General features: G+C 35.5%; 1 protein-coding gene across 2 annotated transcripts in view; it reads left to right on the top strand.

Annotated features, from left to right (window-relative positions):
* Positions 1–19,893, top strand: part of CPNE8 (copine 8) — a 109,275-nt gene that overhangs the window by 51,447 nt on the left and 37,935 nt on the right. For both annotated transcript variants that reach the window (XM_027679287.1, XM_027679286.1), the window contains exons 11-18: positions 739–814; positions 3,476–3,529; positions 6,336–6,397; positions 10,074–10,120; positions 10,768–10,949; positions 11,666–11,793; positions 15,245–15,347; positions 18,111–18,168. In XM_027679287.1, coding sequence (XP_027535088.1) covers positions 739–814; positions 3,476–3,529; positions 6,336–6,397; positions 10,074–10,120; positions 10,768–10,949; positions 11,666–11,793; positions 15,245–15,347; positions 18,111–18,168 — 710 coding nt within the window. The remainder of the gene's footprint in view (positions 1–738; positions 815–3,475; positions 3,530–6,335; positions 6,398–10,073; positions 10,121–10,767; positions 10,950–11,665; positions 11,794–15,244; positions 15,348–18,110; positions 18,169–19,893) is intronic.

Below are 19,893 nucleotides of genomic sequence, written 5' to 3'. Positions count from 1 at the left end.
CAGTGGGTCCTTGACAGCATGCCAGCCCCTGTTTAAGAGTTGACAAAGCGGTTTTCAAAATGTGAATGACAGCACAGGAGTGCCAAATGTATTCTTGGAGCAGGAGTAGAATTTAGAAAGAAGTTTGATAGCCACTGCTTTACTGTTAGGTTAAGATCTGCTTTCCGGTGGTGTCTAATACCATAAGCCGAGTAGCCTCAGTGGGTTGCTTTTCTCCTCACAGACGGGAAATAAGTTTTGGGTCTTTCCCTGAAATTTAGGTACCATTCAAACGTCATGTTACACAAATTGATAGGGCTGGTCTTTTCTGGTTTGTTACTTTTTTTTGTAATCCCCTTCTCTCACATGGTCTCGCACATAGTTGAGAGTCTGTAGTGCCAGTGGTCGTCCAGTGAGGAAATGGTGATGGTCTTTGGCAGCCCACTCTGTTTTTTTGGATTCTGTAAGCTTACTTTGGGGTCAATCACTGATTTACAACATAGTCCTCATTGTGCAGAAATGAGCAAAAGCTGTCAAGATTTAATCTAATACTTTCCACCTCTACATTTGTATTACTAATAGAGTGAACACACAACAGAGGGAGAAATAAAGATTTTTAAGCAAATTCTATCTGTTGCCATTGCTCCTTTCTTGGGTGTCAGTTCATATTGGCCATGCTTCTCTTTTTCATAAATAGTTAAAATACATGTTTAAATTACTAAATGCTATGTATTTGAAACCCTTTTTTTTTTCATACAGCCATGATTTCATTGGAGAATTCACAACAAGTTACAGAGAGCTGTCAAGAGGGCAATCTCAGTTCAATGTGTATGAGGTAAGTACTATGAGTATTTGCTCTCTTTCAGGAAATGAATGAGAAAACAGCAGTGGAAAACATTGAAAACAATGGAAAGATATTCTTGCCAATAATGAGAAGACAAGCCTATGTGGCTGTAGCATGTTTTTTTCTGTATAGTGTGCAGATCTTTGTCATTCCTTAAGCTATCCTTTAATTGGTCTCAGATTACTGTCATTAAACCTCGTTGTTTTGTCAACTTTCATATTCCTAATGTAAGTGATAACAACTACAATGGTTTAGGTAAGCACTAATGGAAGGAAGGGAAGGAGGGTGCTCCAATTGTGTGCTGCAATTCTGTTTTAAAGAGGTGCTGCTGTGCAGAGCAGGACAAAGACATGGGGTTTTTTTTCTTATTTAGATCCAAAATCAACCCCAGAGTTACTGTAATTTAAGAAGTTTCCTATGGATAGTGTAACAACACAGATTACTGTATGCAGTGGAGATGTCCTCGTGTGTTGTGACTCCTACCCTATTACGACTATTCTGTCATAACATCTTAAGTAATTTTTCAGTTTCTTAGATATAGTATTAATATCATACTCCCAGCATCAGCATACATCTCCTGAGCATCTTATGTTTACCTCCCTACATTGCAGTCCTCCATGTACTGCTTCGACTTGATTAGTCCATAACGTATCAGAACAAAAGAGACTGAACAAATTCTTTGTAAAATGTTTTGCATTTACAAACTAACCCAAGGCAGGTAGAGAAGTTTGTGTTTGAGTGAGTGTCCCATATTTTCAGATTAGGAAGAATCTGCTAGAGCAAGCTCTTTTTAATTGAACTTTTTTTAATAGGTAAGAGTTCATGTAGCTTCCTAGGTTCCTGCAGGGGTGTAAGACTTTCAGAGGCTAAAAAATTTTGTTTAATTTACAAAGTTATCTGAAATTTGAAAAAATACATCAATATTATAACAATTATAGTACCTGGAATTATAGGAGAGAAACAAGCTGTTGTTTAATTCATCTTTGCTCCCAAGTAGATGCCTTTTTTCCCATGATATTTCACTCCAAGCTCTAGTGTAGTTCCTTGCAATTATTAAGAAGCCAGTTGTCAAGTTACCTGAAGCAGAAAGTTCCGATGAATCTCCTTTTTGGCATTTAATGACTGCTGGCAAGCAATATGCTGCTAATTCAGGCCTGACCATTAAATTCTGGAGAGCAGTGAATAAACTGCCACAGGGCAGACAGGCAGTCTGTTACCTTCATTTCCCTCTTCCAGACAATTGTCAACAGGACTCGCTTTCTGGCTAAGATTTTGGTTCAACAAGAGTTACTGCATTGTTTAATAACCATTGTTTAATAACACTGATATAATCCATTGCTTGCCAGTCAAAGCACTGTTAAATGGAGAGGAGGAGTTACTTGGGATTTTCTAAGTGTTAAAGGGCTTATATGCATGTAAGGGAGTAAAAACTTTGAAGAATACTTACTGTATAACAGTGTGCCATACTGGAGGGAAAGAAAGAGTCACTTGTTTAGCCTGTTTGAGAAGACCTCAAATGATGGTTATCTGTTCCTGCCTTACGTTTCATGGCTTTTCTGTGTTGTGCAAGGAGTAGGATCTTTAAATGTAATTTCATTTTGGTTAAGGGGTGAGAATTTTCGGAAGACATGTATTTCTATTTTTTCCATTTTCAGGCAAAATAGTTTAAGTATTTTACAGCAGATAAGTGACTAACATTTCAATGGGGAATGTTTTAATTCCTTATCATTCACAGAACATCTGCGAGTAGTTTACAGTAAAACTTGGCAGTAAGCCACAAGGATTTGAGTTTCCTAGTTATACAGTTGAGCGACCTAAATACCAAAATAATGTTTTGCTTCTAATTCCATGTGCATTTCTGAAAAATTCAGGAGTACATTTTAATGTATGTATGTAATAAAATTGTCTAAGACTTGCCTTTGAATGGGTAGGTACTCATAAGGAATACAATTTTTATTGTTGGCTACAATGAGAAATTTTATAGGTGTAGGTTCCAGACATTCAAGAAAACTGTTTAATGCTTTGTAGTCCAGTTCCATGAAGATTCTTGGGTGTGGGGAGTGCATTGAGCCCCCACAACTCCACAGTCAGGTGGTGGTCTTTGCCATTTTCAGGAAATAATTTCTGACACAGTATGATCTGTGTCCCCAATGGCTCTTCCTGTCAGCAGATATGTCATTGCACCAGATACAGAAACTGGGAATAGAACAGCTCACATGTTTCTCAGATAATACTGATGAGAACATGGAAACAGATTAACTGGATTGTGAAGAGGTGCATTGTGAAATGACAAAGTAGTGACACGGGATACTGAAACCCTGGGATCAGGAATGCAGAAAAATGCAGAACCTTGTGAAAATTTGAAGTGTTTGAGCACTCAGATATAATGAACGTTCTCACCTCTGTTGCCCCAGTCCCTTATTTGTCAAATGTGAACACCAGCCAGACTTACCTGACAGGTACCATGAAGATAAATTTGCTGTTTTTTCAACATGCATATATCCCAGCATCGAGATGCATGGGTAATGCAATATTATGTAAAAATACACTGAGAATCCACTGAAAATAGACTATGTTCTGCACTGAAAATATTGTAAACACTTATCTTTATATTAGATCTCACTGCTTTGATGTTTGTATCTGTGTTTCTAGGTAATAAATCCAAAGAAAAAAGGAAAAAAGAAAAAGTACGTTAATTCTGGAACAGTAAGTAAATATATTTTATGTTACTGGATGCTTTTCTTTTTGCTTGAAACAGTGTGGCTGACTTGTAATTCAACAGGATTAGAATAGAACCTTCTGTGAAGGCCACAATAACTGTTTACTGGTACACAACGTTTATTTTCAGGTTTTTTTTTTTTAATTTGAAGAGTCTGTAAAAAAATGTGTCCAAGTGTGCTCTTAAGTTGCTAATGGCAACAGTTGGGTTTTTTTTAAATATATGTTGAAAGATCTGTTAATATGGTTTGGGATAAGAGTTTATTGTCCTTTTGTTTGTATTGCATGTTCTGTTCTCATGTTTATGAACCATTTGCTAGCAAAGCAAATATTTCCCTTCAGCACTTCCTCATCTTCCATGTCCTGGTATCCATGATATTCAGAACATAATTTACAAAAAACAAAAGAAGATAAAAATTGAAGATTTGTATATTGAAAAACCTAATCAGATATATGTTTTTTGAAAACACATCCAGCATGTGGGTTTCTTCCACATGAATAGTTCCACTGAAGTCAGTAGGGCTACTTCTGCACAGAACCATAGCCTTGAAGGAATGTTTTGACATTCTCACGTTCTTGTGTAGGTCTGTTCATCAGTAGGAAAATAAATACTTGTTTTTCCATCTCTGCTTTAAATTGTAAAAAATAGGCAGAAACAGCTTGCCCTTAAAATTTACCATGCAATATCTAATTCATTTTTTTAGCATGTTCCTTTTACTAAAATCTGTCATGTTAAAATAAAGTTCTATTATGCTAAATTAGTCAAAAACTTATGTAAAGTGATTATTTTCAACCAACACTAAAAGTGTACTCAAAATTGTAGGTATGAAATCTGGCTTAGGGTACAAAAGAGCAAAAAATGTATTTTCATGTTCAATTTTTCAGTTAATTTTGATTTAAGATATTTTAACATTTTCACATGTATCTGTCTCTGTTTGAAAGAACATATTTACCCATGTTTGAACAGACAAAATCTTGTTATTCTTTTTTTCTGATTACATCAAAATTTCCAATAAACAATTGTTAGCAATTTTCTTTCCTTTGTCCTTCTCTACCAGTGTTCTCTTCTGTTGGTCTTTTGTCCTCATTTGCCCTTACTTCTAGTAGTCCTTCAGGCTTCCCTTATGCTTCTCCAAATGGTCACTTCCTTTCATGTTTGCCTGCAGTTTTGTTTTTCTTCTCCTTGTTATTCACCCAAGGTATTCTTAATCCCACATATTTGTAAATTTTCAGGCCAGGCACCAAGACCATCATTCTCACTAATAGGAAGTAAACTTCCGGAGAGCTCAAAGTGGATATAGATCCACTATCTCACTGCTGCTTTACATACAGTACACATCTCAATTTGTTATTACTTATGGGGTCATTTTAAATTGAGACAGACAAATTGCATATTAAGGAGAAATGTTTCAGAATGCATGATTAGTTTCAAATAAGGTCATTAAGTAATAAACTTAAAAATTCACTGGATAAAACTTGATATGTTGGTAGTCATTTTCTGTTTGGAAGTAAACACTTTGGCCACTTTGGGAGCTGTTTTCTTTCCATTTTTTACCTTTTAACATCAGATACACTGAAAACATTTGCTTAAATTAATTAGGAACAAGATGACCAGCTGTAAGAACAGATGAACTGTTAATATTACTGTGTCCAATGGGAAAATGCATAGAAATTTCAATCTTATATGCAAGTCTGTGTTACTGGTAGCCTGGTAGAACTTTGTCATGGTCTTCTGTTCTCAACTAGATAATTTTAAACTTTGCTAGTCACTAAAAATCAGAGAGGACCTGTGGCAAAAGAAGTAGGATAGAAGACAGAATTACTACCTGTAATCTTATTCGGAGTCCAAGTTTACAACATAGAAGTATTTTAAATGTTTATATTTTGCTGCAGGTGGAGGTAAATCAAATTTGGTGACAAACTTCCATCTCATTTTTATTCCTTGTATCATTATCAGTGTATTTGCTTTGAGTAGTTACTTTAACAGTTTTCCTTGCCTGCCTGCTGGACTTACACTGTGAGAGAGTTTTGTGTCACTCTGTAAATAAAATTAAAATAATTTGAATTTTTCGTTTCATAAATACTACACGGGATGTGAAGATCTTAAATGCTGGATCTTTTCCACTAGAGTTTACACTTCTGTGACTCAATTGCTGAAAATGCCAGCAACACCTTTAGATGATTCTCTGTGTTTTGAATCTATATAATTTCTGAATGATAAATGCTGTAACTGAAGAAATTTCTTATGTTTGTATTTATATGTATATATATAAACTTAAATTTTTTATACGTGTTTCATATATGAGTGTAATTTGCTACATTTTTGCATCCTTGGCTTGCATCAATACTCAATGCCACTTTTAATGCAAGTAATTAGTAATTTTAGTGAGTAATTACATAAATGATTGTAATTGAGTTCTTTAAACAGAGTTGAAGTGCTCATAAAATAGGTGTATTATCATTTAGCCTCTAATATTCATTTGTAGATGTAGTACACAGTGATCAGAAAATATGTATGTGGTAGCCTGCTCTGGAATACAATCTTCCATTGCTTACCTTTCCTTATTAAAAAAACAAAAAGGCAACTGTAGTTGACTTCCCAGTTTGTTTCTTCCCTGTCAAGAACTACCTATTGAAATTATTTAATATCTTTTTTAATCTTCTTTTTTCCCGTAACACTGTAGGAAATTACATCTTAAGGACAGAACTCCAAAAACACTGTGCTTATGTCTCTACTTGTTCAACTGGGAAACACACAATAATTCATGTCTGACTCTCTTTTATTTGCTTTCAGGTGACATTGCTTTCCTTCCTAATTGAAACAGAAGTTTCGTTCCTTGACTATATTAAAGGCGGGTATGTGATTGGCATCAAACCTTTCTTGTTTTCACGATCTCGTTATAGTTCACTAATAATTTTTTTATGTACTTCGCATATGATCACTGTAAGTGGTATCTGTAAGGAGTATTGTTTCCTCGTTTTAGAGGCTGTACTTTCCTACATAGAGCCTGTAGATAGCTACTGACTTTATGGAACCTCACTTACAATGTTGGAATTGGTATTGATAAAGACTGATCAGCCAGAGAAACTCCACTTCAGCTTTTTTCTACTCTTTTTACAAAAAATGAATATAATTCAGTAGAATGCTCTGTGTTTAAAAGTATAAGCAGTAATACTTATCATTTATTTATCTTATACAGAATCTTCTTTGGTGATTCATACTATTATTTCTATGTACATCTCAGTGGAAACTATAGAAATACTTGCATAAAGTCTTACCTTTCTTTCTGCAATATATGCAGTTATGTAAACATGACAAGGAGACTCAGAGTCAGAGTTATTTTCTTGGCTTCTCCCTTCTTTTGTTTGTCTGATTTAATATTACTGTGTATTAGTTGCAGTCCAGTTGACAGACTTTGAAGGAAGAGGGAAGAGAAGATTTTGTCATTAATCAGTCTGTTTTCCCATCAAGTATATCCTCTGAAATTGTTTTTTTAGTTCCCTGTTTTTCTTCCATTTAGTTAGAAAACACTGATTCTGCAGTAGACACAATATTTGCTCTTACATAAATGGATGCTTATGAAACACTTCATGTTCAGAACTTTCATTGTAATTGATTTGAGGTGTCTGGAATTAATACTGATTTAGTGGAAATCTTGACAGCTTTAATTGTAACAAATTTGGAGTACAGTATTGATTTCATTTATGTTTCGAGTCTGCATCTGTTTAATTGGGGTATTCCATTATCAGTATCATCAATATGACAGTTGTTTTCTTAAAGAACTTTGGAGAATGAAATAGAAGTTTGTCCATAAATTCTTATTTTGTTTTACTACATAAGACTGGATTTTATAGCAGTATGGTGGGAAAGAGGTGAATGTCTCTTTTGCATCTGAATATTACATCAAGTGGTACCATCTTAATAGCAGGCTTTCCTTACATTTTGATACTTAATCGTGTATTTTGCTACGGTGACCTTCCCACATTTAAAATAGGTACATTGTGCTAAAAATAATGTATATCTCAAAATCATATTTCTCCTGCCACTTAGCAGTTAATAACATTTTCCTATCAAAACACCTCCAAATATATGAATAAGGTCAGGAATGTAAGGGATACAGCCTTGAAAAGAAATGCAATTGAATTTAAGGAACGACTGTCAAACCTAATTTATAGTCTGCTCTTTTTTTTGCCTGGAAGAGAAAGAGACACCAGGAGCCACAAAGCTCCAAGATTTAGTGGACAGAAAAGATATTTCTGTGCAGAAGTTTCTGACCTGTTTGACTTATTAGAATAGGAAGTGAGCTAGGCATTTGTAAATCAATAAAATTCAGGAGCTGAATCTTTTTGCAGCTCAAAAATATTGTCATTTCTTCTGTCCCAGCGTAGTGGAAGATAAGACAAAATATTTTCCTCCCATCATGTTAAAAGCCTTATCTTCATCCAGGTTTTTGGAAATGAATACCCACACATTGTTTGGATTCAAAAGGCTTTGGACATACATTTTTAACTGAACTGTCTTGAATCATTGATGGTCAAAATGGAAACTCAGAACTCCTTTCATGACAGCTGTTTAATCCAGGGAGTACGCTATACAACATAATGGGATGTGTATTTGATGTTCAGAGGAGACCTGGCATGAGAAACAGTCACACAGCAAGGGCTGCCATAGCTTTGTATTTTGGAGGCTTTGCCATGTATTTCTTGTATCCTTGGAGAATATTGGGGAGTAATAAGACTATGTAAGAGGAAGATCTTGTGGAGACTTTATCTGAAAAATCTTCTGTATGTTGATAAGGCTTTTGGCCAAACAAGCATCTGCAAAGGGGAAATTATAAAGTAACTGTTGCTAGGTACTTAAATGCCATGGGGAGAATGGAGCCTCTTGGTAGTGTGAGTTACTCCATTAGCCCTGTTGCAGAATTCTGCACAGTAAGTGATCCTCAAACCTTCAACTGCTCCCCCCTGCTTACAGACCAGCTGGTTGTCATTCTGAAGCCACGGGAGAAAATCCATGTTTCTTTCCAATGTACTGTTTAAAAACCCGTAATCCTTACAAATGCTATCAAGCCTAGTCAAAAGCTACATTCAAGCTTAATTTGTTCCCTTATGCATATCAGTGCTGATGGAGCTCCTATTGAAAGACGATAGGATTCACTTTGCTCTCTCAAAAAAACCCAAACAAAATGGCTGCTCTGTGGTTGTGAGGAATACTGTTCCTTTCAAGATACTTGCTTCATTTCTTGTGGAATATGGGGTAAAATGACCTGTCCACTGATGAAGTAGATGATGTCTTTCTATACCAACTAAATTCACGGTGACACATTCTTCAGCATGCTGAAGGATTTCTGTACTTGATGTACCTGACATGTAGTGCTTGGAGTAGTCTTGTTTTACTCTTCAAACACTGCACCACACTGAAGCTCTTAAAATTTAAGTACAGGGAGATTATAGCCCAAAAGCAGTTTTTCTTGGCAATGCCAATGATGACTCTAAGCATAAATTTAGGAATAGTTTTTATTAGTGTTATGATTATAATAATAGTTGTATTAATAACTATAGTTCTTAATTATTGTAGTTATTATTATGTTATACTAGACTTTTTTGTTGTTTTTCCTAAATTTTTCTTACCCGAGGAAGACAACTTTTCTGCACAGTATATTGATTGTGGTAGAAAACTAGTTGACATGTGCTTCCTAAATCTTTCTCCTTACGTCTAACTGACAGTGCAGAAGGACATTGTGATTAGGAAGCCACGGGGTCTGACATGTGAGTACATATAAAACGAAATCTGACTTGTCATGCCATTAAATTTTTTTTTTGTGAAACTGCGTAAGGTAGGATGCAGAAGTACTAGCAGAAAACTTCTCTCATAAAGCTCAGGCCTCTGAACTTTTCAGAGACTGAAGCAGTTTCCACTGGCTTTATTTTTTGTTGTTGTTGAAGTCCGTATTGAGGTCACAGCATTTTGAGACATATTTCGGGATTCCAGTGTTCCAAGGACTCTTTTTGATACTATGGGCATTGGTAGGCTTTTGCTTAATTTTGGAGACAGAGTCCACCCATAACGCAACTTAATTTGTGTTAGCCTTGATCAATATGATAAGGTGATTCAGTGTGAATCTTTTTTCATACACAGCTTTCAGTGAAATAAATAATATTTTCTCTGGGCACATCAAGTTATTTGAACAGTAAAACCACTACTGCAAGGACATGTGTCAGATTGTTGATGTTTAATCTGAATGCATGAGTTAAATCTTATGGAAGTTAATTGTCTTATTAGTGATTTAGAAATTTTCATAAAAAATTAAAAAAGGAAGGATGGAGTCAAGTAACTGTTTTCAGTGTGTTAATAAAATAGTGTTGGGTAACCCTTGGCTGGAACCTTATATAAGACTATTTTCAGTGTTTGTTTCCTGTATTAGAAAGTCAGTGACCTATAGTTTGTCCACAAATAATGTTACCATCTCTTGTTTATTTTTCTACATAATAGTACAACTATTAATAAGACTTGTGTTTGCTTTTTCTACAGAACCCAAATCAATTTCACAGTTGCTATTGATTTCACAGCCTCAAATGGTAAGAATAAAAATAAACGTCTGGTATATGTTTGTGCTGTGATCAGTTTTAAGTGTACTTATGTGTGTGTTTGTGTCTGTATCAGTATTCAACTGGCACCACCTGGACTCAGGATTCCATTTTGCTGAGCAATAGACTAGAGGCCAATTCCCATCTAGAAAAGCGGGGCAAACAAAATATATAGAAGTTGGAAAAGCTACATATAAAATTGAATAAGTAGGAGCTGTTTGCAAGTATTTGTGTACTTTCTGATTATTATTTTTTTGTTTCTTTATAACTACTGAGAGAAAACTTATAAGATGCCATTGAGATGGGCAAAAGTTTCAGGTGGAGTGAGGCTGAAATGGGGTGAAGCAGAGATAAATTGTGATCCTCTTCCAAAGCTGCTTTCAGAATGTAATAATACTTTTGTAAATTTCATCTTAAAAGTGTATATCATGTTATAAATGACACAAATCTACAAGTTTCTTGCTGCCCTTTCAATGCTGAAACACAGCTACTACTGTTAAAATGTATTCAGAACTACTGAAAAAGTACTACTATTAAAATGTATTCAGAAAACTGCATTTTTACCTGATATAACTTACCTTTTTTAAGAGAGAAAATTCTGAAGTGATTCAGTTTAAATCTGGTCCTTGCTTCAATAGGTAACCCTTCACAGCCGACTTCACTACACTACATGAATCCCTATCAGCTGAATGCTTATGGCATGGCACTGAAAGCTGTAGGTGAAATAATTCAGGACTACGATAGTGATAAAATGTTCCCAGCTCTAGGTTTTGGAGCTAGACTGCCTCCAGATGGAAGAGTATCACATGAATTTGCACTGGTAAGTAAATAAATATATATTGTTAGAATTTCTTTACTACAACAAATTTTTGGGAGTTAAGGCTGTACTCTTGAGTAGTCACTGGACAAGTAAAGAACAGAGATTGTGATAGTTATTCTATGCTAACTCTAGGCAATTGTTTCAGAATTTTTCATCATACTGAAGTTACTGAGAGAAATCCAGAGTCAAGAACTCCCTGTAGGCCAAAAATGGCAATAAAGAAAAGTAATTATCTTTAACCTCAGCTGTAGCAGCATGAGAAACAGACGCTCAAAAGACTTCAGACTGAAGCTAATCTATCTTAAGAAGCAAACAAATAATGAACCAAGATAATATTTCATTATTGTTGTTATTGTTCTGTCTTATTTTCTGGCATCTCTTTATCTTTTACAGGTCAGATGTAAAACTAGAATCATGTTTAGGAGCACAGTTCAGGCTCAATGATTTCTTATTTAAAAATGTGAATACCTTAAATCCACACAGGAAAATGCCTGTTACTGTTGTGTGTATGCAAGAGTGTTTAATTACACTTAAGATGCTATTTATGTCTAGGAACCAGTCCCAGTGATTCAGACTGCATGTAACATGAGGCTGCTAGAACCACCTTCCCTAGGTAGTTAGCACTCACAAGCAGGCATGGCACTTACACTAGGCATTAGTAGTGAACTCTCTGAATAGATCCTAGAATGCTTAGGTCTTTGCCTTATTTTCATTAGAATGGAAACCCTCAAAATCCATACTGCCATGGAATTGATGGTGTAATGGAGGCATATTACAGGAGTCTAAAATCTGTACAGCTTTATGGACCAACAAACTTTGCTCCTGTAATTAATCATGTAGCCAGGTAAGCATCACCACAGGTACTTTGCAAAACTTCTTACTGTCATATAAAATTATATAAAAGCCTGACGGTTACATTATGCAAAACATTGGAAAAGATATTTACAGTTGTTTATTCAGTCAAACGTGATTAATTTGTGTTGTTGAGTAGGTTTGAAGACCACATGCTAGTATTATGCAGAATTTCATCACTGTTTAAAAAGAAATAGAAGTGATCCAGTTGATCTTAGTAGAAATAATAATGAAAGAAAATTTTTGAGATCATTTTGTCATGTTCCTTTTTTGTCTTTTAGAGCACGGAATTATTGCCTCACAGAGAATGCAAGAATCTATCCAAAAAAGTTACAAAATCTAAGTTTTTTTAGGCATACATAGTTCCCCTAATCTCAAAACGTCCAAACCGTCAACAAAATCTTCAAGGTCTCTTTGTGCCAACAATTCCTAACTGGTAGCAGTACTTTTAAGGCGACAGTACACCAGTCACCATTGGGGAGCAGTGGTGCTGTGTTATGCAACACTTCATCTAACTTCCGAAAGTAAAACCCTTCTTGTGTTTATAGAAGTTTCTTAAGAAGAATAATGTTGCCTTATGTTGGCAGATAAGATCTTGGCTTACAATCTTGAGATCAAGATCTTGACAGTATAATACCTCCATGAATTTATATAGGAAAGTGATGTGGCTTAGATGATTTAGCTGAGTAACTACGTGAACAGATTTGATTTTATTTATAGACACAGAGAAAGAACTAATGTTTACAAAATAAGGCTGCGTAAATAATTGTACTGTTAATGTTTTATTTATGAGCTTGCAAAATAGCTTATTGTTGTAGCTATTTATTTACTATCTGTTTTTGCAGTTGTTAGTTCTACAGACCAGTAAAAAAATAATTTGTAAATTCTGTGGTGCAAAGAATTTTCTGTGAATGGTTAGATAGCTGATTTCAGTTATTTTTCATTAGGATTAGTTGTTTCATCTTCAGATCATCCCATTAAAATTATGTACATGCATATTACATTGCTTGTCATTCGCAAGTAGCTATCACCTTTAATCACCTTTGACATGATCTCTCCAGTAGCAGTTTTCCATATATGTGGCATTTGGCATCTGCATTAGCCACGTTACCTGAAAATCTAACCCATTGACTTTTCTGGCTTTTTCTTCTTCTTCACAGCTGGTTGTATCAGCTGAGGTGTTTGGCTCAAAACTTGGCAATTAACCTCCAACCTGCTGCTTCTTGCAAAAATTGAAATTTTTGGTCTAGTGTTACCAAAACATTGGCATAAATTGAGTTCCTTTTCTCACCAGTTGTTTCTCAGGAATATTTGTCAACTTTTGCAGAATAACAGAAGCCTGTCCAGCTGCATTTGTAGTCCTTCCACTGAACTTTTGTTAAAATATCAAGTTGTTGCAAGCTTTGGGAACTCCTCCTGGTAGCAAATCACACTACACTATAGTGGGAAAGCTAAGTGTCTCCACAAGGACTTCTACTGCACGATCATCCTTAATCCAATCTATGTATCAGTCCAGTTTTCAGTAACATCATTTTCCTTTAAGGTTCAATTCTGTTGACTCCCATAGATATGGTACTGGCCTGCAGTTACTCTTTGAACCTACCTTCAGTCTCAAAGAAATTTCTTCTTTGTGCATCCCTCCCACTTAAAAATATGCCTCTGACTCTGATGAAATCTCTGGAAACAATGTCAGATATTACTGTCCTGTTGTGATCTCAGAACTCTTCAGAAGCTCTTTAAACAGATAATGAATTTTTTATCCTTCCCCAAGTTACAGAATTATCTAAACTACACTAGATGCAACTTAGTTTCTTCTCTCATCTCCCCTCCACATACAAGATCTTTCTTGAAAAAGACTTCTGAACATTTTAGTTTGTGGAAAATTTAAAATAACCAAATTTCTGTTCCATTTCTTCAGTGTAGGTATGTAGACAGTATTAAGTGCTCAGAAAGGATAATAAATTTTTATTTTACTCTCCCATCATCCCTTGTCATTGCAATCATCATTGAAAAGATTATAAGCATTGTGGAAAAATGAGATAAAAGAAGTCTGTGCATTGTGGTGAAAATGTATTCCACACTAGGTCTTGCTAATCTTGATATTTAACTATCAGTCCCTACAGCCAGCCTGCAAACAGATGATATTCAGCAGGTTCACTCTCTGTATGGCTTCTCTACCCATCTGTGTCTTGGGGAGGGCAAGGGAGGAAGGTGATGGCTTTCTCTGAGTTGTAGCTTCCTCCGAACTCTATAAATGTTGTGGTTACAGCATCATATTTATCAGCACTACTTGCTGAATTTTCTGGGCATATGCAGTCATCATGACCATCATTAGAACATATCCTGTTCAGTGACCAAGGCCTTTCATGTTCAATGACCAAAAAAACTGTGAGTTCTTTGAGAGCCATATTATGTATTTGGCCATGTATTCAATAGTATTCAATAGTAGTGGCTAATAATTTTTTTCTTTTACTGCTCTCCACACTACTCATTGCTTTTTTTATGTCAAACTTCTGCTATTTGACTTCTTCGCAGTACCAAGAGCCTTCATAAAAGTAGGAACTATAGTGGCTGTTGTCATGTGGAGCAGCCAACTTCACACAAAAAAAGCTTCTAATTATACAGGACACTTTGACCCTTGGGATTTGAAGATAAATGAACTGAGGTATTGGTTTTTGGCTTGCAGGCCATAGAGCTCAGTGTGGCTGCTATGGACTCTTTTGAGACTTTCCAAATATTCAAGAGCTGCTCATTTTCACAGAGCATTTGCTTCTTGGGTCCTTTAGCTGAGGTGGGAATGGCAGTCAATGTATTTTATCTTTCATTCATGTACAACACAGGGAGAAGCTTGAGTCTTGAAAGGTGGGTGGTGCAAAGAGATGAATATCTAAGCCAGGGTTGCAGGGTTTCATGTTCAGCCATTGTACAAATGTGCACATAAATGTGTAAATCTGCAAGTGTGGTCAACAATAAGTAATCTGGTTTTGTAAGACAAAAAAACCAAACCAACCAACCAACCAAAAACCAACAGAAACCACAATCTGTCGATTCCTGATAAATTTTATTCATGCTATAAATCCAACCATTCAATATGCCCTTCATATCAAGCTATGTTCCCCAGAGGTAACAACTGTTAAACAACTTAGACTTCTAATGACTCATGATTCTATAAAGGACACTCTGTCCATGATCCTCTCGGTAGTGAAGCAATTCCCATTTTTCACTGATATGACACATGCAGATTATCAATATCAATATTGTATTAGCTGTGTTTTTTCAATGCTTTCACTTCAAAGTAGAATGTCAATCATAATTATGAATGTCTTTACTTTTGAAATTCACTGCATTATGTAGTAGTCAAATTTTAAAAATACAGCTTATATTAATTCCTTTTATTAAGGGCTTTTGTTTATGACTATAATGTTGCTTCTTTTTTCCCTTAGATATGCTGCTTCAGTAAAAGATGGCTCCCAGTATTTTGTTCTTCTGATTATTACAGATGGAGTTATTTCTGATATGGCTCAGACAAAAGAATCCATAGTGAATGTAAGTTTTGCTGAAAGTGTTGAAATTTAAAAGAAGTATGTTTCTAGGAATTCATATTTTAGGCAATAAAGTAAATCCATTAATATGTCAGGCACTATATTTGCGCCGTAATTAACCATCTTTACCAAACAGCAAAAGTTTGTTATGCATAAAGACAAAAAGAAAGCAAAAATTGAACCTCAGCCTAATTAGATAGTATTCTGTGGGAAATTATGGTCTTCTCTGTAACACTGTGTATTTGTATGATTTTCCTCAGCTACTTCTTGCCTCTTCCTTTCTCAGGCACATCCTCCCATGCGGTTTTGCACAGTGAACTGTTCTTTATCATTCTCGTAAATGCAGACAGCTTTGATCCTCATGCTTTTTGAAGACTGTCCCCAGCTTTCTGATCCCAAATGTCAATCATACCAGTTATCTGATTTCCCTCTAAATGCCCCCCTAGAATTCTGTAAATCCTCAATTTCTGCATTTTTTTCAGTATTTTTCTCTTCAAAACAGCCATGTGTATAAGTAATATTCTGTATTGTGAACAGGTTCCATTTTGCTTTTGCGCCTGGAAAATTTCAGATGAAAGTACACACAGAAACACTTTTAGACAGGGTTGGAAAAGATCTCCACCAATAGATTTTAACATAGCACAGCAGATCTAGTTAATAGCAAAGTGGTGAGTGAAAAGCTTACATTAAAGTAATTAAGCATCATGTCAAAGTGAACAGTGTAGAATTAGGTGCCATATTTCTGAAGACCCACTTTCACTACCTCCTGCAGAGGTTCGATACCATTCCAGTTAATAGAGTGCACATGAAAATACTGCCACAGTGTTTGGTCTTTCACTGGGGAGCAAAATCTGTGTATTAGTAAGGACTCTGACCTTACTAATAAACTTACCAGCCCACCTGGTAAGTTTTTACACCCAAAGCTGTAACTGTGTTCAAAGGTACCACTTTACTTTCTCAATCTTCCAGGTTCCAGTATTAAAGGAGGATAAAGTGACTCTCACTTCTAAAGGGGATAAACAAGCTTTTAGCTTGGATGTTCATTCTCTAGTCCAGCCTACAAGTTTGAAATGTAGTTTCTTTTAGATGAGCTGCTTTTAGGTGACAAAAAGACTCAGTGGAGAAAAAAGAGCAGCTCTTGCTTCACCCCCCCATTTGAAGTCCGTAAGAGATCAGCAAGTGCAGTTGGCTGATATCTCGTAAGATTAATTCATTTGCCACTAAGACATACAGAAAAACCTTGTTTCCAGTAATAGTTCATTTCCAGGAATAACAGCTGTTAGTCTACAACTGTCTAGAAATACAGCAGGTGTGTTGTAGGTTGGAATAACTGGAAGTTTGGGAATATCTGCTGTCTTTACTTTTTATGAAGATGCCTTCATTTTTCTGCATACTTCCTGAAATGTGAGCACGGTATACCATGGCAGAACTAATTAAATGCTATTCAGTAGCAGTTTTTCTGCCTTAATAATATCCAGAATACTAAAAAGGGCAATGACATTCAATGCAACTTGATGTGTATAAAACTCAGAAAGAATATATTTCAATTTTTAACACTAATTGTGCTTTTAGGCATCTTTCTCATTACAGCATATATGTCAGACACATTCTGTATTACCAAACTGTTTAAAGGTTATGCTGTCATTCAGGAAATACCAACACTTAAGTTTATTTGCAAGAGTTTAACTCTTTGTCTTTATGCTGTCCTTGCCACTTACTGTTTCATATTTCACTGTATCACATAAATCTCTGTCTGTGTGAGTAGGAATCTCTTTAAAGAATGTTTTCTTTACAATAAAGAAATAAGATTCTAGAAAACACCTGAAAAACAGGAGGTGTTCTGTTCTAAGAGATCAGAAGGTGTACATCTCTGATTTTTTTGGCCAGTGTGTACTTGTTAAATGTTTAAAATGACTGTAGACATTTCATGGTTCATCAGAATAACTCAGCAAGCAATAGTTGTCAACCCTGACATTTGGTGGATGGTTTTTTTATTTGTTACTCTCTTCATCAGAGGCAGTTTCAGATTATTTCTGTAAACTGGTGCTACTGTCAGGGCAGGAGAGTCTAATATTTAGGATACTGTCTTCATAATTTTAAAGGTTTTATAGAGAGTTTATTCAGGGAAAGCCAGATACCATCTTTGACTTGTTTCATTGAACGAAAAAGATTAAGTAAAATTGAAAATCTTACCATAAGCCAGTTTGATATCTTGTTTGCTTTGTGGCATGGATGACCAACTCGAATAAAATATCATTAATGATACAAATATAAGATACATATTGCTCAAATAGATTAGTTATTTCCTTTTTAAAATTGGCATCAAGTCAATGTAAAAAATAGTATCCCATAGTTCCAAGCATCTGTGTAATACCAAGAAACAGCAAAGTACATTTAAATAAATGTCAGACTATCACTAGGTACATATTTGCAATCGTCAGTTTACGAAAGTTTCCCAGATAAATTTATCCTCTTAGTTGTCATATTAGTATTAAACCCGAACATAGTTTGTTGTGTTTAATTAGCACCCTACATGATTCAAAGATTTGGTAATGAAAAAATAAATTAAAATAATCATCTGCCTTTCTATCTTTATCCAAGATGCTTTGTACCACTTAAGCAGACAGTTTACACCCCTGAACCTTTTAGGGGAGAAAAAAATTGCTCTTTGAAACATAACTTATGCATGTTTTTTATTCAGATTGTTCTCATATTATTGGCAGAGGTTATATAATGCATTAAACCTCTTTGTCTTCTTCTTTTAAAGGCTTCAAAGCTTCCAATGTCCATAATTATAGTGGGGGTAGGACCAGCAGAGTTTGATGGTAAGTGTTCTAGTGTTCTTTCTGGATTTTTTTTCTTGTATTTGCTTACATTTTAGTAATATGTGGCTTTTCAAATATTGTTCTTCAGAAGAACATAATATGAAACAAGCAATATGCACTGTTGACATTTCCAGCTGGATTGATTGATAACTCAGTGTGATTACAAGCTACCATGTGGAGCTGTGTAGCCCCTCAGGCTCTCTGTTCAAGTCACATAACCATATGGGGGCTCAGCATTTACAGAGCTCCAAAAGATCAGCTGAAAAAAACCCCAATGCAGTAATTAAGTATACTGAAGTAATGTTGAATTTCTTCAACACAGATATTTGGGTGCCTTGTGAAGGCTGGAAATACTGATCTTACTGCAGTAATAAAATTTTGAGAAAAAATAGATACATTTGAGGTGATCTGGGGTTTCACTTGGTAACAGGATTGGGTCTTACTGTGTAGCAGCATTGAGAGAATATTAAGGCAGGAGAGAAATTACCAGGTTATTTACATATTCTTTCATATGATATTCCAGAATACCATTAATTATTGCAGTAACTAAGCTGCTTCCATTATGTGTACTAATTTATTAAGTACCATTGTATATATCACTGCACTGTGAAGTGTAAACATTCTCTGTGTGTCTGTTCCTTGAAGTCCTAAATCCTTTCTTTTTAATTCTAGTACATCTGGTTAGACAGTATGCCTTCTGTTGTACATTAAGTATACTTAGTACTACTGCCACAGATGTTTAATGTTGACTAATAACTCTACATGTTAATTCTCCTACAAATATTCTAAGAGTATGAAAAAAAGAGGAAAAAATAAAACAAAAAAAATAATTTATTGGGAGTTGACTTTCTTAATGCTTTTGGGGCAAGTGGTATATTAGTGATAGTTTTAAGTATCTTATATAAGTATCTTATTCCTTGAAGAAATTGTCCAGGTGGACACTTACACTTCAGATGATTGTATGCCATACTCAGTGAGAAAAGATAGTTTATATTCATAAATGCATATGATGGAAATTGGTAAACTTCATTTTTACTCCTGAGAATTCCCAAATTTAGTCCTATGTTACTTACTTTTCTCTCACCCTCCTTTGCCTTTTCCCTTTTCTGCTGTTCGTCTAGTCGTTGGGTTTGCCCAGGCTCTCCTTAACTCAGTCAGGACATGTTTTTGGGGTGTCATCCCTACTGCTTTTCTGAAGCCGGAATTATATTTGTACTGCAGGATACAAGTTTCCGTGTTTGGATCCACAATCCTTGAGTGTGCTGCCTCAATGAGATTCACCCATTAAGTGTATGCCAAGTCTGTAGTCCCTCAGTGCCCAAGAAATTCCTTCTGGAAAAAACAATGGGCTCCATGTCTGATGTAGATGCTGAAGAAGTGTGTCTGCAGGAGGGTGTATGTTCAGGCAAACTGTCTTAAAATTCAGGTGTCACTGAAGCTTCAGTTCTGCTGTAGAGAGACTAAGCTACTCCTCTTCGGATATGATATCACTGTTCTCTAGATCTCTCAGTCCCTGGGGGCTACCACAGGGGCTCAGGTAGATGACACATACATTTGGCAGAGCTTTACTTAAGGATTGGAGAATGATTGTAATAGGTCACATCAGGGGGCTGTTTTGCCCAGTATTCTGTATCTGACATGACTATGTCCTAAAGAACGTTAAGAACAGACTAAGCAAACAGGATACTTCCCTGAATACTGTTTTTAGGTTTGATTTCCTGAACA

Source organism: Neopelma chrysocephalum, unplaced genomic scaffold (assembly GCF_003984885.1).
Source record: "Neopelma chrysocephalum unplaced genomic scaffold, ASM398488v2 Primary Assembly neopelma1_45, whole genome shotgun sequence".
In the NCBI taxonomy this organism is placed as follows: Eukaryota; Metazoa; Chordata; class Aves; order Passeriformes; family Pipridae; genus Neopelma; species Neopelma chrysocephalum.
Note: the sequence above shows the minus strand (reverse complement) of the source record. Positions and strands in the feature narration are given on the sequence as shown.